Source organism: Saimiri boliviensis, chromosome 1, assembly GCF_048565385.1.
Source record: "Saimiri boliviensis isolate mSaiBol1 chromosome 1, mSaiBol1.pri, whole genome shotgun sequence".
Classification (NCBI taxonomy): Eukaryota; Metazoa; Chordata; class Mammalia; order Primates; family Cebidae; genus Saimiri; species Saimiri boliviensis.
In genome coordinates, this window is record NC_133449.1 from 104,019,684 (window position 1) to 104,034,831 (window position 15,148).

Genomic DNA, 15,148 nt, shown 5'->3' on the forward strand with positions numbered 1-15,148 from the left:
GAAGGGATGGAACTCTGCTCTGGGCAATGGCTGTACCCTCTGCTCGACTCAATTCACTGAAAAATTTCAGGACCACTCACTGCCTCTCCCTGTACACATGTGCAGCTGATCATAGCCCCACAGAGTTCCAGAGTTGTGCCAAAGAGACAAAGCAAGTGAACTCTTCATTTTCTTTTTATAGGGAAATGTCATTGGCACTACCATCGACCTCTCAATAAGAAGAAAGTGGTTTAGAAAAGGCCAGTCCTAGCCTGAGCAACATAGAAAGACCTCATCTCCATAAAAAAATTTTTTTAAAAAATTAGCTGAGTGTGTGGGCACATGCTGTAGTCCCAGCTACTTGGAAGGCTGAGGCAGGAGGATCACTTAAGTCCAAGAGGTCAAGACTGCAGTGAGTCATGATTACGCCACTATGCTCATGCTTGGGCAACAGAGCAAGACCCTATCTCAAAAAAAAAAAAGCTGTTCCCTAAGTAGAGGGTTATGGTTAAAGAATTCAGGGAATCAGCAAAAGAAAAATTTTAGAAGTGATTTTGACAGATGAATCAAATCAGGTGAGAAATTTCTCAATGGCTCCTCCTGGCTGTGGCTGCTCCTGAGCCAACCTATAGGCACACATGCCTTCAGTGATGCAGAACCCACAGTTCAAGTGAATGTGCCTTTGTATGTGCAGCGTGTGAGAAAAAGAAAGACATATATCATGTGTTTGGGGCTCCAACAGCATCCTGGATCTAAAAGGTCCTTGCTATGACCTGCAAACCTCTGAAAGCTTTAGGAAATGGTAGCGGCATGTCCCCCCAGCATCCTCTCTCAGCACCACACCTGGGGAGACCCAATACAGCAGTGAGCTAGTGCAGCTACACTACATGAGCTAAAAAGAAAAGGAGAGGAACAGCAAGCGCTGGAGGCTCACACAAAGTGCTCTCTGCAGGAATGTGGTAGACAGTGAGAAATGCTTGTTTTGAAAAAGTACAGAGACGTACATATCTGATGTATTTCTGCATGACCTCCTCCAGGGGCCGCAGACCCTCCTTGAGAAAGATAGATGGGTTCCACATGGCCGCTCGAGCCACCATCACGGAAGAGGCTGCCGTGGCTTGTCGAAAGTCCTCTATGTCCGAATACCGTTGGATGTGGTCATGAGATCCTCCACTGAAAAGCAACAGGAGGCTTAGGGGTGTCCCAGTCATGGAACCTATCACGGCATTTTCAGAAAAAGGCAACTCTCAGATCTGCCACTGATTAACAATGTGAATTTGGCCAAGTCCCTTCAGCTATCAGAGCTTCAGTAAAGTGGAGATTAGAATCCATATCCTGGGGCGAGGGGGCAAAAATAAAAGGGGAGGGGACAAAAAAAAAAAGAATCCATATCCCATTATGAAGTTAGGAGCACTAACTGAGATAATATATGTAAAGTGCCAAGCACTTAACAGTTAATCCAGGAAATTTACTTTCCTTGCCCCTCATCTAAAACAGTGGCTATAGCCAGCCCACATCTGGAGACATGGGTCTATTACTGGGCTATTGGGGTTACAGGAAAACCCCCAAGCTGAATGGGCCACTTATATGTTCTCTGAGGGCTAAGTCAAAACCCTGGCCAGGGGAACAGACACCTTGGTGATTACGAGAGGAAGGAAGGAGGCCCAGTTAGGTCATACTTTGCCCTCCCCGCAGCCTGCTGCTCCAAGAATCCCCTGCTCTGTCTCCATACATTTCATCAGGAGTCAGGTGGCAGCCTCAGTCCAGAGACAGGCATGCAGAGGGGAGGGTCTTAACTGGCAGCCGAAGCAACAGGGTCTGGGGTCTTGTGAGAAGCTGTGCCCTTTCCAAACCACCCCAAAACTTTTTACTCTAGGGAAGGCTGGGCCTGGCTACCACCAGGCCCTTAGCTCTGTGGGACACAGAGTACATGATGAAGAAAGGGGGCTTACTTGGCTATGACAGGAATGGAGAGAGTATCAGCAATGGCTTTGATGACTTCACAGCTGACAGGATGCTGAGGTCGCTCCTCCCGCTTCCTTGGAGATAGAGAGATGGGGCTGAGGGCTGAGCACCAAAAGCCATGTCACCACTCACACACGGTTACCTCAGCCAAACCTTACTGTCCTCCCCCACTGAACCTCAGGAAGGCTAGGTGGCCATGTTGCCATCAAGGACAGGTGGCAGGGGATGGCTCTCCCTGACCTCTGGAGAAGAACTGTGACGGGCAGGAGTAGCACTGCTTGATGCTGAAATGGCAAGTCCAGCTCTTGGAGGCCTGCAGGTGAGGCCTGGCTGCATGGGGGGTGAGGTGAGTGGCCTAGCTCCCAAGGTCGTGTTGCTTTGCCCTGCTGCCTTCCCCTTGCCTCTGCCAGAGAAGAGGGACAGGGCCATAAGAGTGCTGCTCCTACTGTTCCAGTCCTGCCCTCTCCAAGGGACTGGGAACAGCTGCTGCTGCTCAGACTGGCCACTCCCACACAGCTGCCAATGCCAAAGCCAAGATGCACAACTGATCCTAGGGAGAGGCACCTGACACAGGGTAGGCCCCGCACCCAGGGCAGGCCACGGACCATGGCTGTCACACCAAGGCACAAGGGAGGCAGGACCACAAAATGGGGCCCCTCCTTCCAAGGTCAACTGCAAGTTCTTATGCATGAGTGAGTTTTAGGGCTGCTGATGTGAGGCCTGACCTGAGCTGTGCTCAGAGGCAAAGCAGGCAAGACAATCGACCAGATAGCCTTGTCCAGCTCTTGTCTGAGTATGACCCCTGTGCTATACTTTTCAACAAAAGGGTCAAGGGCCACAGGGCCTCAGAGGGCCCTGTCAACCTAGCCTCTACCTCTGTCTCCCTACATCCCCAGTGGTCAGATTTAGCCCATCCTAACAGCTTTGATAGTCAGAAAGGGCTTCCTCAAACTCACCAAATCTGTCTTTCCGGTGTTCCCAACTACTGGTAAAAAATAATAGCTTCCTTTACTAAGAAAATACTGGCTTCTGCCGGGCGCGATGGCTCAGGCCTGTAATCCCAGCACTTTGGGAGGCCGAGACGGGTGGATCACGAGGTCAAGAGATCGAGACCATCCTGGTCAACATGGTGAAACCCCGTCTATACTAAAAATACAAAACATTAGCTGGGCATGGTGGTGCGTGCCTGTAATCCCAGCTACTCAGGAGGCTGAGGCAGGAGAATTGCCTGAACCCAGGAGGTGGAGGTTGCGGTGAGCCGAGATCGCGCCATTGCACTCCAGCCTGGGTAACGAGAGCGAAACTCCGTCTCAAAAAAAGAAAATACTGGCTTCCACAGAAACTAGATAACCAGGTTTAAAAAAAAAAAAAAAAGAAAGAAAAGAAAATACTGGCTGGGCAGAGTGGCTCACACCTGTAATCCCTGCACTTTGGGAGGCTGAGATGGGTGGATCACTTGAGGTCAGGAGTTTGAGACCAGCCTGGCCAACATGGTGAAACCCCATCTCTACTAAAAAAAATACAAAAATTAGTTGCGCATAGTGGCATGAGCCTGTAATCCTAGCTACTCAGGAGGCTGAGGCAGGAGAATCGCTTGAACCCAGGAGGCAAAGGTTGCAGTGAGTCAAGATCGCACAACTGCACTCCAGCCCAGGTGACAGAGCGAGATTCCATCTCAAAAAGAGAGCGAGAGAGAGAGAAAGAGAGAGAGAGAGAGAGAGAAAGAGAGAGAGAGAGGGAATACTACATGCCAGGCACTGTGCCAAGGATTTATATTCACAATCTCATAAAAGCCTTGGGACAACCCTATAAAGTAGAAATTATCTTAATTTCCAAATAAGGAATGTTATGCTCAGAAAGGTTAAGTGATTTCCCAAGGATATACAGCTAAGAAGCAGCAGAGCTGGGATCTCAAACCAGGGAGTCTGAATCCAAAGCCTCCTGCCTTGGGAAGAAGTATTTTATTTATTTGTATATTTTTTGAGATGCATTCTCACTCTGTCACCCAGGCTGGAGCACAGTGGCGTTATCTTGGCTCACCGTAACCTCCACCTCTTGGGTTCAAGCGATTCTCCTATCTCAGCCTCCTGAGTAGCTGGACTACAGGCGCCTGCCACCACACCCGGCTAATTTTTTGTATTTTTAGTAGAGAAGGGGTTTCACCATGTTAACCAGCATGGTCTCAATTTCCTAACTTTGTGATCTGCCCACCTCAGCCTCCCAAAGTGCTGGGATTACAGGCGTGAGCCACCGTGCCCGGTGAGAAGAAGCATTTGTGTACATGTGTGTACTCCTCCCTCCTGGCTTCGTCCTAAGCAGCTCTGCTTTGCTCTGCTTTGTACAATGGGAGTTATGGGTTCCCTTCTCTAAAAATGCTGTAAGAGCACAATCAACAACCTGGGCTCTTCCTGTAAGACCCCTAAGCCCAAAGGAACATCACTTAGAGAAGAGAGGTCACTCTGGCCCAGGTCTACTCATCTGAGATTCTGTAAAAGTACACCCTGGACACAGGGAACAAGTACAACTGATAAGCCAAGGGTGACCTTCAGAACCTCAGCTCTCAGCAAAGAGTACATTAGCTACAGCTAGAAGGATTGTTTAGTCATTGTGATATCTGGCAGTCCCACAAATGCAGACAAGAGAGGCAGAGCCTTTAGGCCAGGCATGGTGGCTCACGCCTATAATCTCAGCACTTTGGGAGGTCGAGGTGAGTGAATCACGAGGTCAAGAGTTCGAGACCATCCTGGTCAACAGGGTGAAACCTCGTCTCTAAAAATACACAAATTAGTTGGGCATGGTGGTGCACACCTGTAGTCCCAGCTACTTGGGAGGCTGAGGCAGAAGAATTGCTTGAACCCAGGAGGCAGAGGTTACAGTGAGCCAAGATCACACCATTGCACTCCAGCCTGGGTAACAAGAGCAAAACTCTGTCTCAAAAAAAAAAAAAAAGAAAAGAAAAAAGAATAGAGAGAGGCAGAGCCTTTAAAAGAATAGGCCAGGTGTAGTGGCTCACGCCTGTAATCCCAGCACTTTGTGGGGCTGAGGCAGGAGAATCACTTGAGCCCAGGAGTTTGAGACCAGCCTAGGGAGCATAAGGAGATCCCGTCACTACAAAAAAAAAATTAAAAATTAGCCAGGCATGGTGGCATGCACCGTAGTTTCAGCTACCAGGAGGATGAGGCAGGAGGATTGCTTGAGCCCAGGAGTTTGAGGCTGCAGTGAGCTATGATTGTGCCACTTCACTCCAGCCTGGGTAACAGAGCAAGACTTTCTCGAAAAACAACAATGAAAAACAAATAAACACAGCAATCTGTCTGTCATTATTCAAAGGAGAAGTCATTGTTCAATATAACAAAAAGAAATTGAAGCTGGGCCCAGTGGCTCATTCCTATAATCCCAGCACTTTGGTAAACTGAGGTGAGTGGATCACCTGAGATCAGGACTTTGAGACCAGCCTGGCCAACATGGTGAGACCTGGTCTCTACTAAAAATACAAAAATTAGCTGGGCATGGTGGAACACACCTCAGCTACTCGGGAAGCTGAGGCAGGAAAATAGCTTGAATCCAGGAGATAGAGATTACAGTGAGCCAAGACTGTGCCACTGCACTGTAGCCTGGGTGACAGAGTGAGACCATCGAGACAGAAAGAGAGAGACAGAGAGGAAAGAAGAAAAAGGATGGATGGAGGGAGGGAGAGAGGGAGGGAAAGAAGGAGAAAGAGAGGGAGGAAGGGAGGTTGGTTTTCTCATGAAGGTCAGAATTCCGCCATGTACTGGCTACATGGTATGATTTTGAGCAAATCACTCAGTCTCTAGCATTTACACATCCTGATGTAGAGATGTTTCTCCTTTCTTAGTCTCAGTGCATCTCTAAACCTTAATACCTACCCACAACAGGCACTCCATGAATGAAACAAAGGCAAATGCAAGCCCATTCAGGGTCTGCCTGCCCTCAAGATTCATAGGATGTCAAAGAGCTAGGAAGAGGTAGGCTGAATATGTAAAAGAGAAATTGGCTGTCACTTGGGGTGACAGATCAATTAAGGAAGGATCACTAAGACAGGTGAGGACCTCCCTGGCAGTCAGTCACTATAAAGGTGACCACTCACCTCCCATGAACCGCAATGGCAGCAATGCCAGTCCTCTCTATCCGCTTCACAAGGCTCAGGGTATCTTCTAGCTGAGGAAGAGGATCACACAGGATGGTTACTGAAGCTCCTGGAAGGAACAGCTGCTGGCTTCTAAAGTGGGCTCAACTCTATTCTCTGATCCCAAGCTAATTTAACACCTCAAGAATCGCCGGGCGCGGTGGCTCACGCCTGTAATCCCAGCACTTTGGGAGGCCGAGGCGGGTGGATCACGAGGTCAAGAGATCGAGACCATCCTGGTCAACATGGTGAAACCCCGTCTCTACTAAAAAAAATACAAAAATTAGCTGGGCATGGTGGCACGTGCCTGTAGTCCCAGCTACTAGGGAGGCTGAGGCAGGAGAATTGCCTAAACCCAGGAGGCGGAGGTTGCGGTGAGCCGAGATCGTGACATTGCACTCCAGCCTGGGCAACAAGAGCGAAACTCCGTCTCAAAAAAAAAAAAAAAAAAAAAAGAATCATTCACAAACCCAAATCCAACATCATCAGAGAGGATGGACCTTCGAATGTAACACACCATCCTTACCGATGGCAGGATGCGAATCTTGCAGGTCACCGGTCTGCGTGTCCCTTTAACAAGAGTGCTGAGGATCTGCAGAGAGGAAAACACAAGACCACCTAAGTCTTCTGGAACAAATCACTACAGTGACTGTACTAATTAACTCTGCTACAGACTGTGCATTCTGGTGCATGAACAGATGTGTATGTGTGAATGCATGTGTGTGTTTGTTACATACATACACACATAAGCTCCATGAGGCAAAGGGCCTGTCTTTGTTCTACACTGGAGCCCCAGTACCTGCCTTGCACCTAATGGTGTATACATATTTGTCAAATATACTAAATGAATGAGTAAACGGGTATGCGTGCACACCTGTGTGCAGCTCAGTGAGCCTTTGCCTGGACAAATACCAGAATTATATGGAGAGCTGAAGAAATACAAACTGTTGAATTCCACAGTTATTTCCTGAATGAGTATCTAGGGGCAGGGCTTACGAATGGGTGTTTTCAAAAGGCTCTCCCAACACACTTCATCCCGTCCTCAGTATCATTCTGACCTAGTCTTGGTTAAGAACACATGGCTGAAAATGAAAAAAAGAATACATAGCTGACTGGGTGTGTGGTTCACAACTGTAATCCCAACACTTTGAGAGGCTAAGGTGGGAAGATTGCTTGAAGTCAGAATTTTGAGACCAGCCTGGGCAACACAGCAAGACCCTGTTCCCTTTTTGTTTGTTTGTTTGTTTGCTTTGTTTTGAGACAGAGTCTGGCTCCGTTGCCCGAGCTGGAGTGCAGTGGCACAATCTTGGCTCACTGTAACCTCTGCCTCCCAGGCTCAGGCCATCCTCCCACCTCAGCCACCAGAGTAGCTGGGACCACCATGTTGGCCAGGCTAGTCTCAAACCCCTGAGCTCAAGTGATCCACCTGCTTCAGTCTCTCAAAGTCCTGGGATTACAGGCATGAGCCACTGTACCTAGTCCATCCCTGTTAAAAAAAAAAAAAAAAAAGAAAGAAAGAAAGAAAGAAGGAAAGGACAAACAGCTTCTTTCCTGGGTGAAAAGAATGTTCCCTGAGTGTTGTTCCAGGACTTGCAGGGTGAGGGAACAAGAAGGCTTTTAAAGGCCTGCATTGCCCTTTAGGGGAGTCAGATATACATGAGTGAAATTGGCAAAGGAAAAGACAATGTATTTAACATATTTAAAAGTGCTTATCACATAGCAATTGCAAAAGATTTCAAAGAAAGATCAAGAAGTCATGCAGGAAAGTAACAGGGAGGTAGCAAGACCAGACCATACAAGAATCAGAGATAGAGAGGTGTAGATGACACTGCATGGCGGTGGCATTGCTATCTTCTTTCCTCATCAAAAATTTCAGGCCAGGGCAGCTGGAAGAAAGATGATCCCAAGAACCCTCTTCCAAGAACTGGATCTCTGTCTAGCAGAGCAGGGGATATCTAAGTGACTGCTGCCAGTTTTAATTCTAGACAGTCAGGGGCAGCAGAGAGTCAGGTTGCAAAAACCAGTAATGGAGGCCTTTCAGGGACAGGCTGAGGCAGGCCATGCCAGAAGACATCAGACCAAGAGGCTGGGCTGACAGAAAGATGGACAGTTCGTGAGCAAGACAGGACCTGCTGGCCCCACTGCCAGGAACTACCAGGAAGGAACAGTCCCCAGGTGCTGCCCCAGGAGGCAGACTGGGCCTGAGGTCTTAGGGTCACTCTGGAGGCCTTAAAAAGGCACTTACTTTTTAAGGGGAGGACTGTCAGGTTCATCAAGAAATACAATAAAAATCCTCATTCTAATCTCATCCTTCATGCTCAAAGCAACATCTCTCAAAGGTTCCTTTACAAGTGCTCACTTAAAATCCTCTGACATTTGTCAATTTAAGCAACACCAGCTGGTCTGATCCAATTTATCTTGTAGAACTTCCTTTTGCTGTGTTTTATACAAGCAGCTCTAAGTACTCTCTTCAGTATTTCTGTGTGTTTCGTGTGTGTTAAGGACGAGGAAGGAAATTAGGCAACCAAAACCCTAGCCACTTGCAAGGGTCACACTGAGGGGAAATGGCAACTACAGACTGTCTACTGGCCAGGCTCTAGCATGAAACTCTTCTGAATACCAGCTCTCCAGATCCAAGTCTTTGAGGGAGAAAGAATGAGAGACAATTCCATATATAAGCAGAGGAACAGCACATCTACCTACAAGTGGGCTTGCCTCAATAGACCCACTGGTCGACTGAAGAAAAGCAGATTCCTTCACTCCCCTGGTTTCTGGGAGGCAGCAGATGAGAAAGTATAGGCCTGGAAAGCAGTGAGACCTGAGTTCAAGTCCTGGCCCTGCCAATTGTCAGCCATGGCCCAGTGTACACAAGGGGGATGCCCTGAGCACATCTGTAATCCCAGCACTTTGGCCAAGGCAGGAGGATCATCTAAGGTCAGGAGCTCGAGGCCAGCCTGAACAACATGGTGAAACCCTATATCTACTAAAAATACAAAAATTAGCTGAGCATTGTGGTGCATGCCTGTAATCCCAGCTACTTGGAGGCTGAGGTAAGAGAATCACTTGAACCCAGGAGGTGGAGGTTTCAGTGAGCTGAGATCGCACCACTGCACTCCAGCCTGGGTGGCAGAGTGAGACTCCCTCTCAAATAATAAAAATAAAATGGAGATTCTTAATCCAGGGAATGTATACCAGAGTTACCTGGTAGAAGCTTTCTCAAAGAGATTGATATCCCGCTCTCCACCCCTATTTATCCCAAGAGTCTGCAGAATTCTTAACAGATAGCATCCTTTGTTTATAACTGGGGTAAAATTAATAGCACGAAATTTGCCATCTTAAACATTTTTATGTGTATAATTTAGTGGCATTAATTACATTCACAATGTTGTACAACCACCAACGTTATGTATTTCTAAGGTTTTTCATAACCCCAAACAAAGATCTTTGGGAAAATTTCTAGAGGTGATCCTGAGATACTCCCATAGATGGAACCATGGGCCTCAAACACCAAGCCTGGAAGGACCCACAAAGCTCTCACCCAGGTCACTCAGTTTGCCAGCATAGTCTGGACCTGAACTGAATCCAGCCCCTACACCTAAGTCACATCTGGCTCTGTTGTGGAAGCATGCAACCTCCCCACCATGGGGCAAACCCCATCTATCAGTTCAACCTGGACCATCTAAATACCCAACCAGAGGAGCAGTGGAATGACCTAAACTTCTGAGGTTGAGTGTAGCTCTGCTGCCTCATGGATGAAATTTACCTCATTCAAAGAGGGGCAGTAGAGAGGACAGAGCCAACATCCTGAGTCTGAGAAGAGAGAAGACTGGACGATAACAAAAATGCCTGTGTGCTCATGTTGTGAACCATATCCTCCCTGCTGGGGCCCTGCTCCTAAGTGTGGAAACCAATTTGACATCCACGATGTCTACTTCCACTCCACCCTGCACAGAAGTGTCTAACGGGAGATTTCCAAGTTGAGGTGCCTATTAACCTAAAGCTTATGAATTATACCCAGGTACTTTTAACCTGAAATGCTACTGAGGAGAGTGCTGACACTAGAAGTCAGAAAAGACTATGGCTTACAAGCTGGCTATACCTGACACTTATTTACTATATGATCTTAAATTATTTTCTCTCTCTGTGCTTTATTATTCCTGATCAAATAGAGATAAATACCAATCCTGTTTACTTCAAGGGGCTTCAGGATCAAATGAAAGGCACATTATGGCCAGGTGCAGTGGCTCACACCTGTAATCTCAGCACTTTGGGAGGCTGAGACAGGCAGGATCACCTGAGGTCAGCAGTTCAAGACCAGCCTGGCCAACATAGCAAAATTCTGTCTCTACTAAAAATATAAAAATTAGCCTGGGCCGGGCGCAGTGGCTCAAGCCTGTAATCCCAGCACTTTGGGAGGCCGAGGCGGGTGGATCACGAGGTCAAGAGATCGAGACCATCCTGGTCAACATGGTGAAACCCCGTCTCTACTAAAAATACAAAAAATTAGCTGGGCATGGTGGCGTGTGCCTGTAATCCCAGCTACTCAGGAGGCTGACGCAGGAGAATTGCCTGAACCCAGGAGGCGGAGGTTGCGGTGAGCCGAGATCGCGCCATTGCACTCCAGCCTGGGTAACAAGAGCGAAACTCCGTCTCAAAAAAAAAAAAAAAAAAAAAAAATTAGCCAGGAGTCGTGGTGGGTGCCTCTAATCCCAGCTCCTCAGGAGGCTGACACAGCAGAATCACTTGAACCCTGAAGGCACAGGTTGCAGACAGCTGAGATCATGTCACTGCACTCCAGCCTGGGCGACAGAGCAAGACTCTGTCTCAAAAAAAAGAAAGTCACATTATACAGGTACACTACAGATATAGTATCTCTGGCTACACATGGGAAAAATGAGAAGGAACCAAGCCAGCAAGCACAGTGGTCTTCCCATGCCCCAGAGCCCGCAGGGCTGGAGGAACTGCTGACATGGCACCCAGCACCAATGCCAGCTCTCATTGGTGGTGCCTGAGTCTCAAGTCACTCTAGCCTGGGAAGCAGGATGAGGCTTAAAGCCCAGACAGGGAACTAGCAAGAGAGAATGAAAAGGAAAACAAAGAAGCTAAAAGGAAAGAGTTGGCAGACTGGGAGAGGAAACACAAAGGATATGGATGGCATGGCAGAGAATGTCACCGCCACACGCCCTGACAGCTCACAATGCCAGGTAGTAAGTGCCAACTGGTCCCCAGGGCCTCATTAAGCTAGCCTACAGAATCAACAAAGAAAAGGGAACAGAGAGATTAACTTCAGCTTGCCTCATCTGACGCTGGTCTGGCCTGCTCTCCAAGGGCTGGGGTAGACTCTGTCAGGACACAGGAGACCCACTCCTGTTCTCATCAAGCCCCCTGGGAGAGGCCAATCCACCCACACACATACAAACACACAGGGCCACTAAGCCTGTCCTCACCACAGGTGGCCTGGCCTCTGCTCTCAAGACCTTCCCAGAAGGGAGACAGGCAATACAGAGGAGGTTCTGAGTCCTCCGAAGCCCTGGCTCTTCACTGACATGTCCCTAGCTCTTGGCCTTTTAGGAACTTCAAGCTTGCTGTGGGCTGGCTCAGGGGTTCCCAAACTTGGCTGCATGTCAAAATCACTGGGAAGATTTTTTGGAAATCCCTAGGCCGCAGGTAGAGAAACTGGGTGGACATCAGTAAATCTGACATTGGTGGAAGGAGGTATTGCAGACAACTGTAGTTTGGAGCTGTTTGAGGACCCCTGCTTTCACCCATGTAGGACTTACCTTCTCAATCTTGTCAGGGTCTGACAGCAAAGCAGCTCCCATTCCTCCCTAAGGAGAAACACAAAAGGTCTTTTACAGCTGGGAGACAGCATGGCCCTCTCCATGGGACGGGGTATGGCAACTGGGCACTACTGAGGCACTCATCTCCAAGGCACCAAGTCCCACTGGCAACTGGCACGTCTTTAAACAAGTAGGAAGGCAGCAGTATCTGTGCCCATAACATCTGGGACTGAAGTGTGACAATTTTTTTTTTTTTTTTTTTTGAGACAGAGTCTCACTCTGTCATCCAGGCTGGAGTGCAGTGGTACAATCTTGGCTCACTGCAACCTCTACCTCCCAGGTTCAAGTGATTCTCCTGCCTCAGCCTCCCAAACAGCTAGGACTACAGGCACACACAACCGCACCTGGCTAATTTTTTTTTTTTTATATTTTTAGTAGAGATGGGGTTTCACCATGTTGGCCAGGCTGGATGGCCAAGAGTGATGACTTTTAAAATTTATAAGCTGGGCATGGTGGCTCATACCTGTAATTCTAGCACTTTGGGAGGCTGAGTCAGGCCCATCACCTGAGGTCAGGAGTTCAAGACCAACCTGGCCAATATGGTAAAACCCTGTCTCTACTGAAAATACAAAGATTACTGAAGTGTGGTGGTGTGCTCCTGTAGTCCCAGCTATTCAGAAGGTTGAGGCAGAAGAATTGCTTGAACCCAGGAGGCACAGGCTGCAGCGAGATGAAATTATAGCACTGTACCCCAGTCTGCATGACAGAGTGAGACTCCATCTCCAACAAAAAAAAAAGTCATAATTCTGATCCCCTTGGTAAAACCCACAGTTCTATCTAGAAGTGGGCTATATAAACTTATTTTTCAAGACTGTCCACTCCCTAACCCAGGCCTCCATGTCTTAATACACTAAATCCCACCATCTCCCAAGTCCTTAAAAAAATAATGAATCAGCCGGGCGCGGTGGCTCAAGCCTGTAATCCCAGCACTTTGGGAGGCCGAGGCGGGTGGATCACGAGGTCAAGAGATCGAGACCATTCTGCTCAGCATAGTGAAATCCCGTCTCTACTAAAAATACAAAAAATTAGCTGGGCATGGTGGCGCGTGCCTGTAATCCCAGCTACTCAGGAGGCTGAGGCAGGAGAATTGCCTGAACCCAGGAGGCAGAGGTTGCGGTGAGCGGAGATTGCGCCATTGCACTCCAGCCTGGGTAACAAGAGCGAAACTCTGTCTCAAAAACAAGCAAACAAACAAAAAAAAACAATGAATCACTCTTCCTTTGAAATAAGATCAAATGCTCCTTCTTCCTGTCATACCTACTGCTTGCATAGGCATCACCACCACCAGCACAGCCATTAAGATGCACACAACTTACAAACTTTATCTAGGCCTTTCTCTTCTGCCAGCAACAACATCCCAGCCCAGACTCATGCCCAACTCTAACAAAAGCCCAGGAAATGGAAACCACCAACCCACGCAACCACTAGAATCTTGATAATAGCAATGGTGGTTGCTCTTTATGGGGAGTTACTGTTGATTTTCCTGCTCTTTCCTATACTTGCCTATATTTTCCAAGTTCTGGACAATGGTATTAATTACTTTTAAAAGTAATTCAGATCTTTAAAAATCTGAATCCATTAGGAGTGAGATGAAGGCAAAAAAAACCAATTCCAATAAATATATGTTGCCAGTATAAAGATTACATACTAACAAATGCTCAAAGAACGTGCTCAGAAGTTTTAAGTTCAGTTATTACACTTTAAGTTCATGTTTAAGGTTGACAAATTGGAATCAGAGAGGACGTTAAACCACCACAGACTCAGCTAAGCTGAGCCTGGATTTTAAAGAATGGGTAGACTGGAAAATCCACCAACCGTAGATTACAATGGTCATAAAAGAAACCTTGAAGGCCTTGAGGAAGCCCTGGCACTCCCTCTGGCTCCATCTGTCCTTCCACTCACACATATCCAGCCCTTCCTTATAGAATCACAGGATCTAAAATTCAGTTTTACTGCCCTTTCCACAATAATGACTTTCTCAGCAATGAAATTTCCTTCCTTCCTTCCTTCCTTCCTTCCTATTTAACTTGCTTGCTTTTTTGAATAAGTAAAACATTCAAAATTTAATTCAAATGGGTAATGAATAAGAAGTCTCCCACCCTAAGGAATGGGAGACTTTTCAATCTACACTTTCTTTGTGTGTGTGAGACAGGTTCTTACTCTGTGGCCCAGGCTGGAGTGCAGTTATGTGATCTTGGCTCACTGCAACCTCCCAGGTTCATGCAATTCTCCTGTTTCAGCCTCCCAAGTAGCTGGGACTACAGGTCCATGCCGCCACACCTGGCTAATTTTTATATTTTTTGGTAGATACAGGGTTTCATCCTTTTAGCCAGGCTGGTCTCGAACTCCTGACCTCAGGATCCACCTGCCTCAGCATCCCAAAGTGTGGGTATTACAGGCATGAGCCACCGCACCCAAATTCAATCTATATTTTTTATCTGGCTTCGATTCTTGAACCATGAGAACACAGCAGATATTCAGCTAGTACATACATGCATGGCATACTGGTTGGTATCTCTTCTGACTGATTAGTGCCAGTGCTGTGCCAGTTAATTATTTTCAGTAGCACCCCTGTAACGGGAATTCACTACCTATGCATAACCAAATAAAAACTTACGTTTATTCCCCAGAGGAAACCAATGTTACTAGTTTCTTGTGTGTCTCTCCAAAAATCTTCCCTGAATAAACAAATAAATATATGTATTCATTCCCCATCCTCCTTATATAAATGGTATAGTACCATTTAGACAAAGTAGTACATAAGTACATAATTCTGCTCCTAGCTTTTTTCACTCTACAATATATCAGGGAGATGATTCCAAATCTTTTTTTTTTTTTTTTTTTAGACAAAGTCTCACTTGGTAGCTCAGGCTGGAGTGCAATGGCACAATCTCGGTTCACTGCAACCTCTGTTTCCTGGGTTCAAGTGATTCTACTACCTCAGCCTCCCAAGTACCTGGGATTACAGGGATGCGCCACCATGCCCAGCTAATTTCTGTATTTTTAGTAGGGACGGGGTTTCACCTGTTAGTCAGGCTGGTCTCAAACTCCTGATCTCAAGTGATCCACCCGCTTCGACCCTCCAAAGTGCTGGGATTACAGGTGCAAGCTACCGCACCCTGCCTCCAAATCAATTTAACTCTGCTCCTCACATAATTTAGGAACACAAAGAAGTAATCAGAAAAGAGCAAAACAGGCCAGGCGCAGTGACTCACAT

General features: G+C 47.2%; 1 protein-coding gene across 6 annotated transcripts in view; it reads right to left on the reverse strand.

Annotated features, from left to right (window-relative positions):
- The window catches only part of DUS2 (dihydrouridine synthase 2), a 63,089-nt gene that overhangs the window by 6,888 nt on the left and 41,053 nt on the right, over window positions 1-15,148 (reverse strand). For all 6 annotated transcript variants that reach the window (XR_005581761.2, XM_039478101.2, XM_074401712.1 and 3 more), the window contains exons 7-11: window positions 11,872-11,919; window positions 6,618-6,683; window positions 6,053-6,123; window positions 1,932-2,018; window positions 984-1,152 (exon numbers count right to left, since the gene is read on the reverse strand). Coding sequence is in view for 5 of the 6 variants with exons in the window: in XM_039478101.2 (XP_039334035.1) it covers window positions 984-1,152; window positions 1,932-2,018; window positions 6,053-6,123; window positions 6,618-6,683; window positions 11,872-11,919 (441 nt within the window). In the remaining variant the exon portion in view is untranslated. The remainder of the gene's footprint in view (window positions 1-983; window positions 1,153-1,931; window positions 2,019-6,052; window positions 6,124-6,617; window positions 6,684-11,871; window positions 11,920-15,148) is intronic.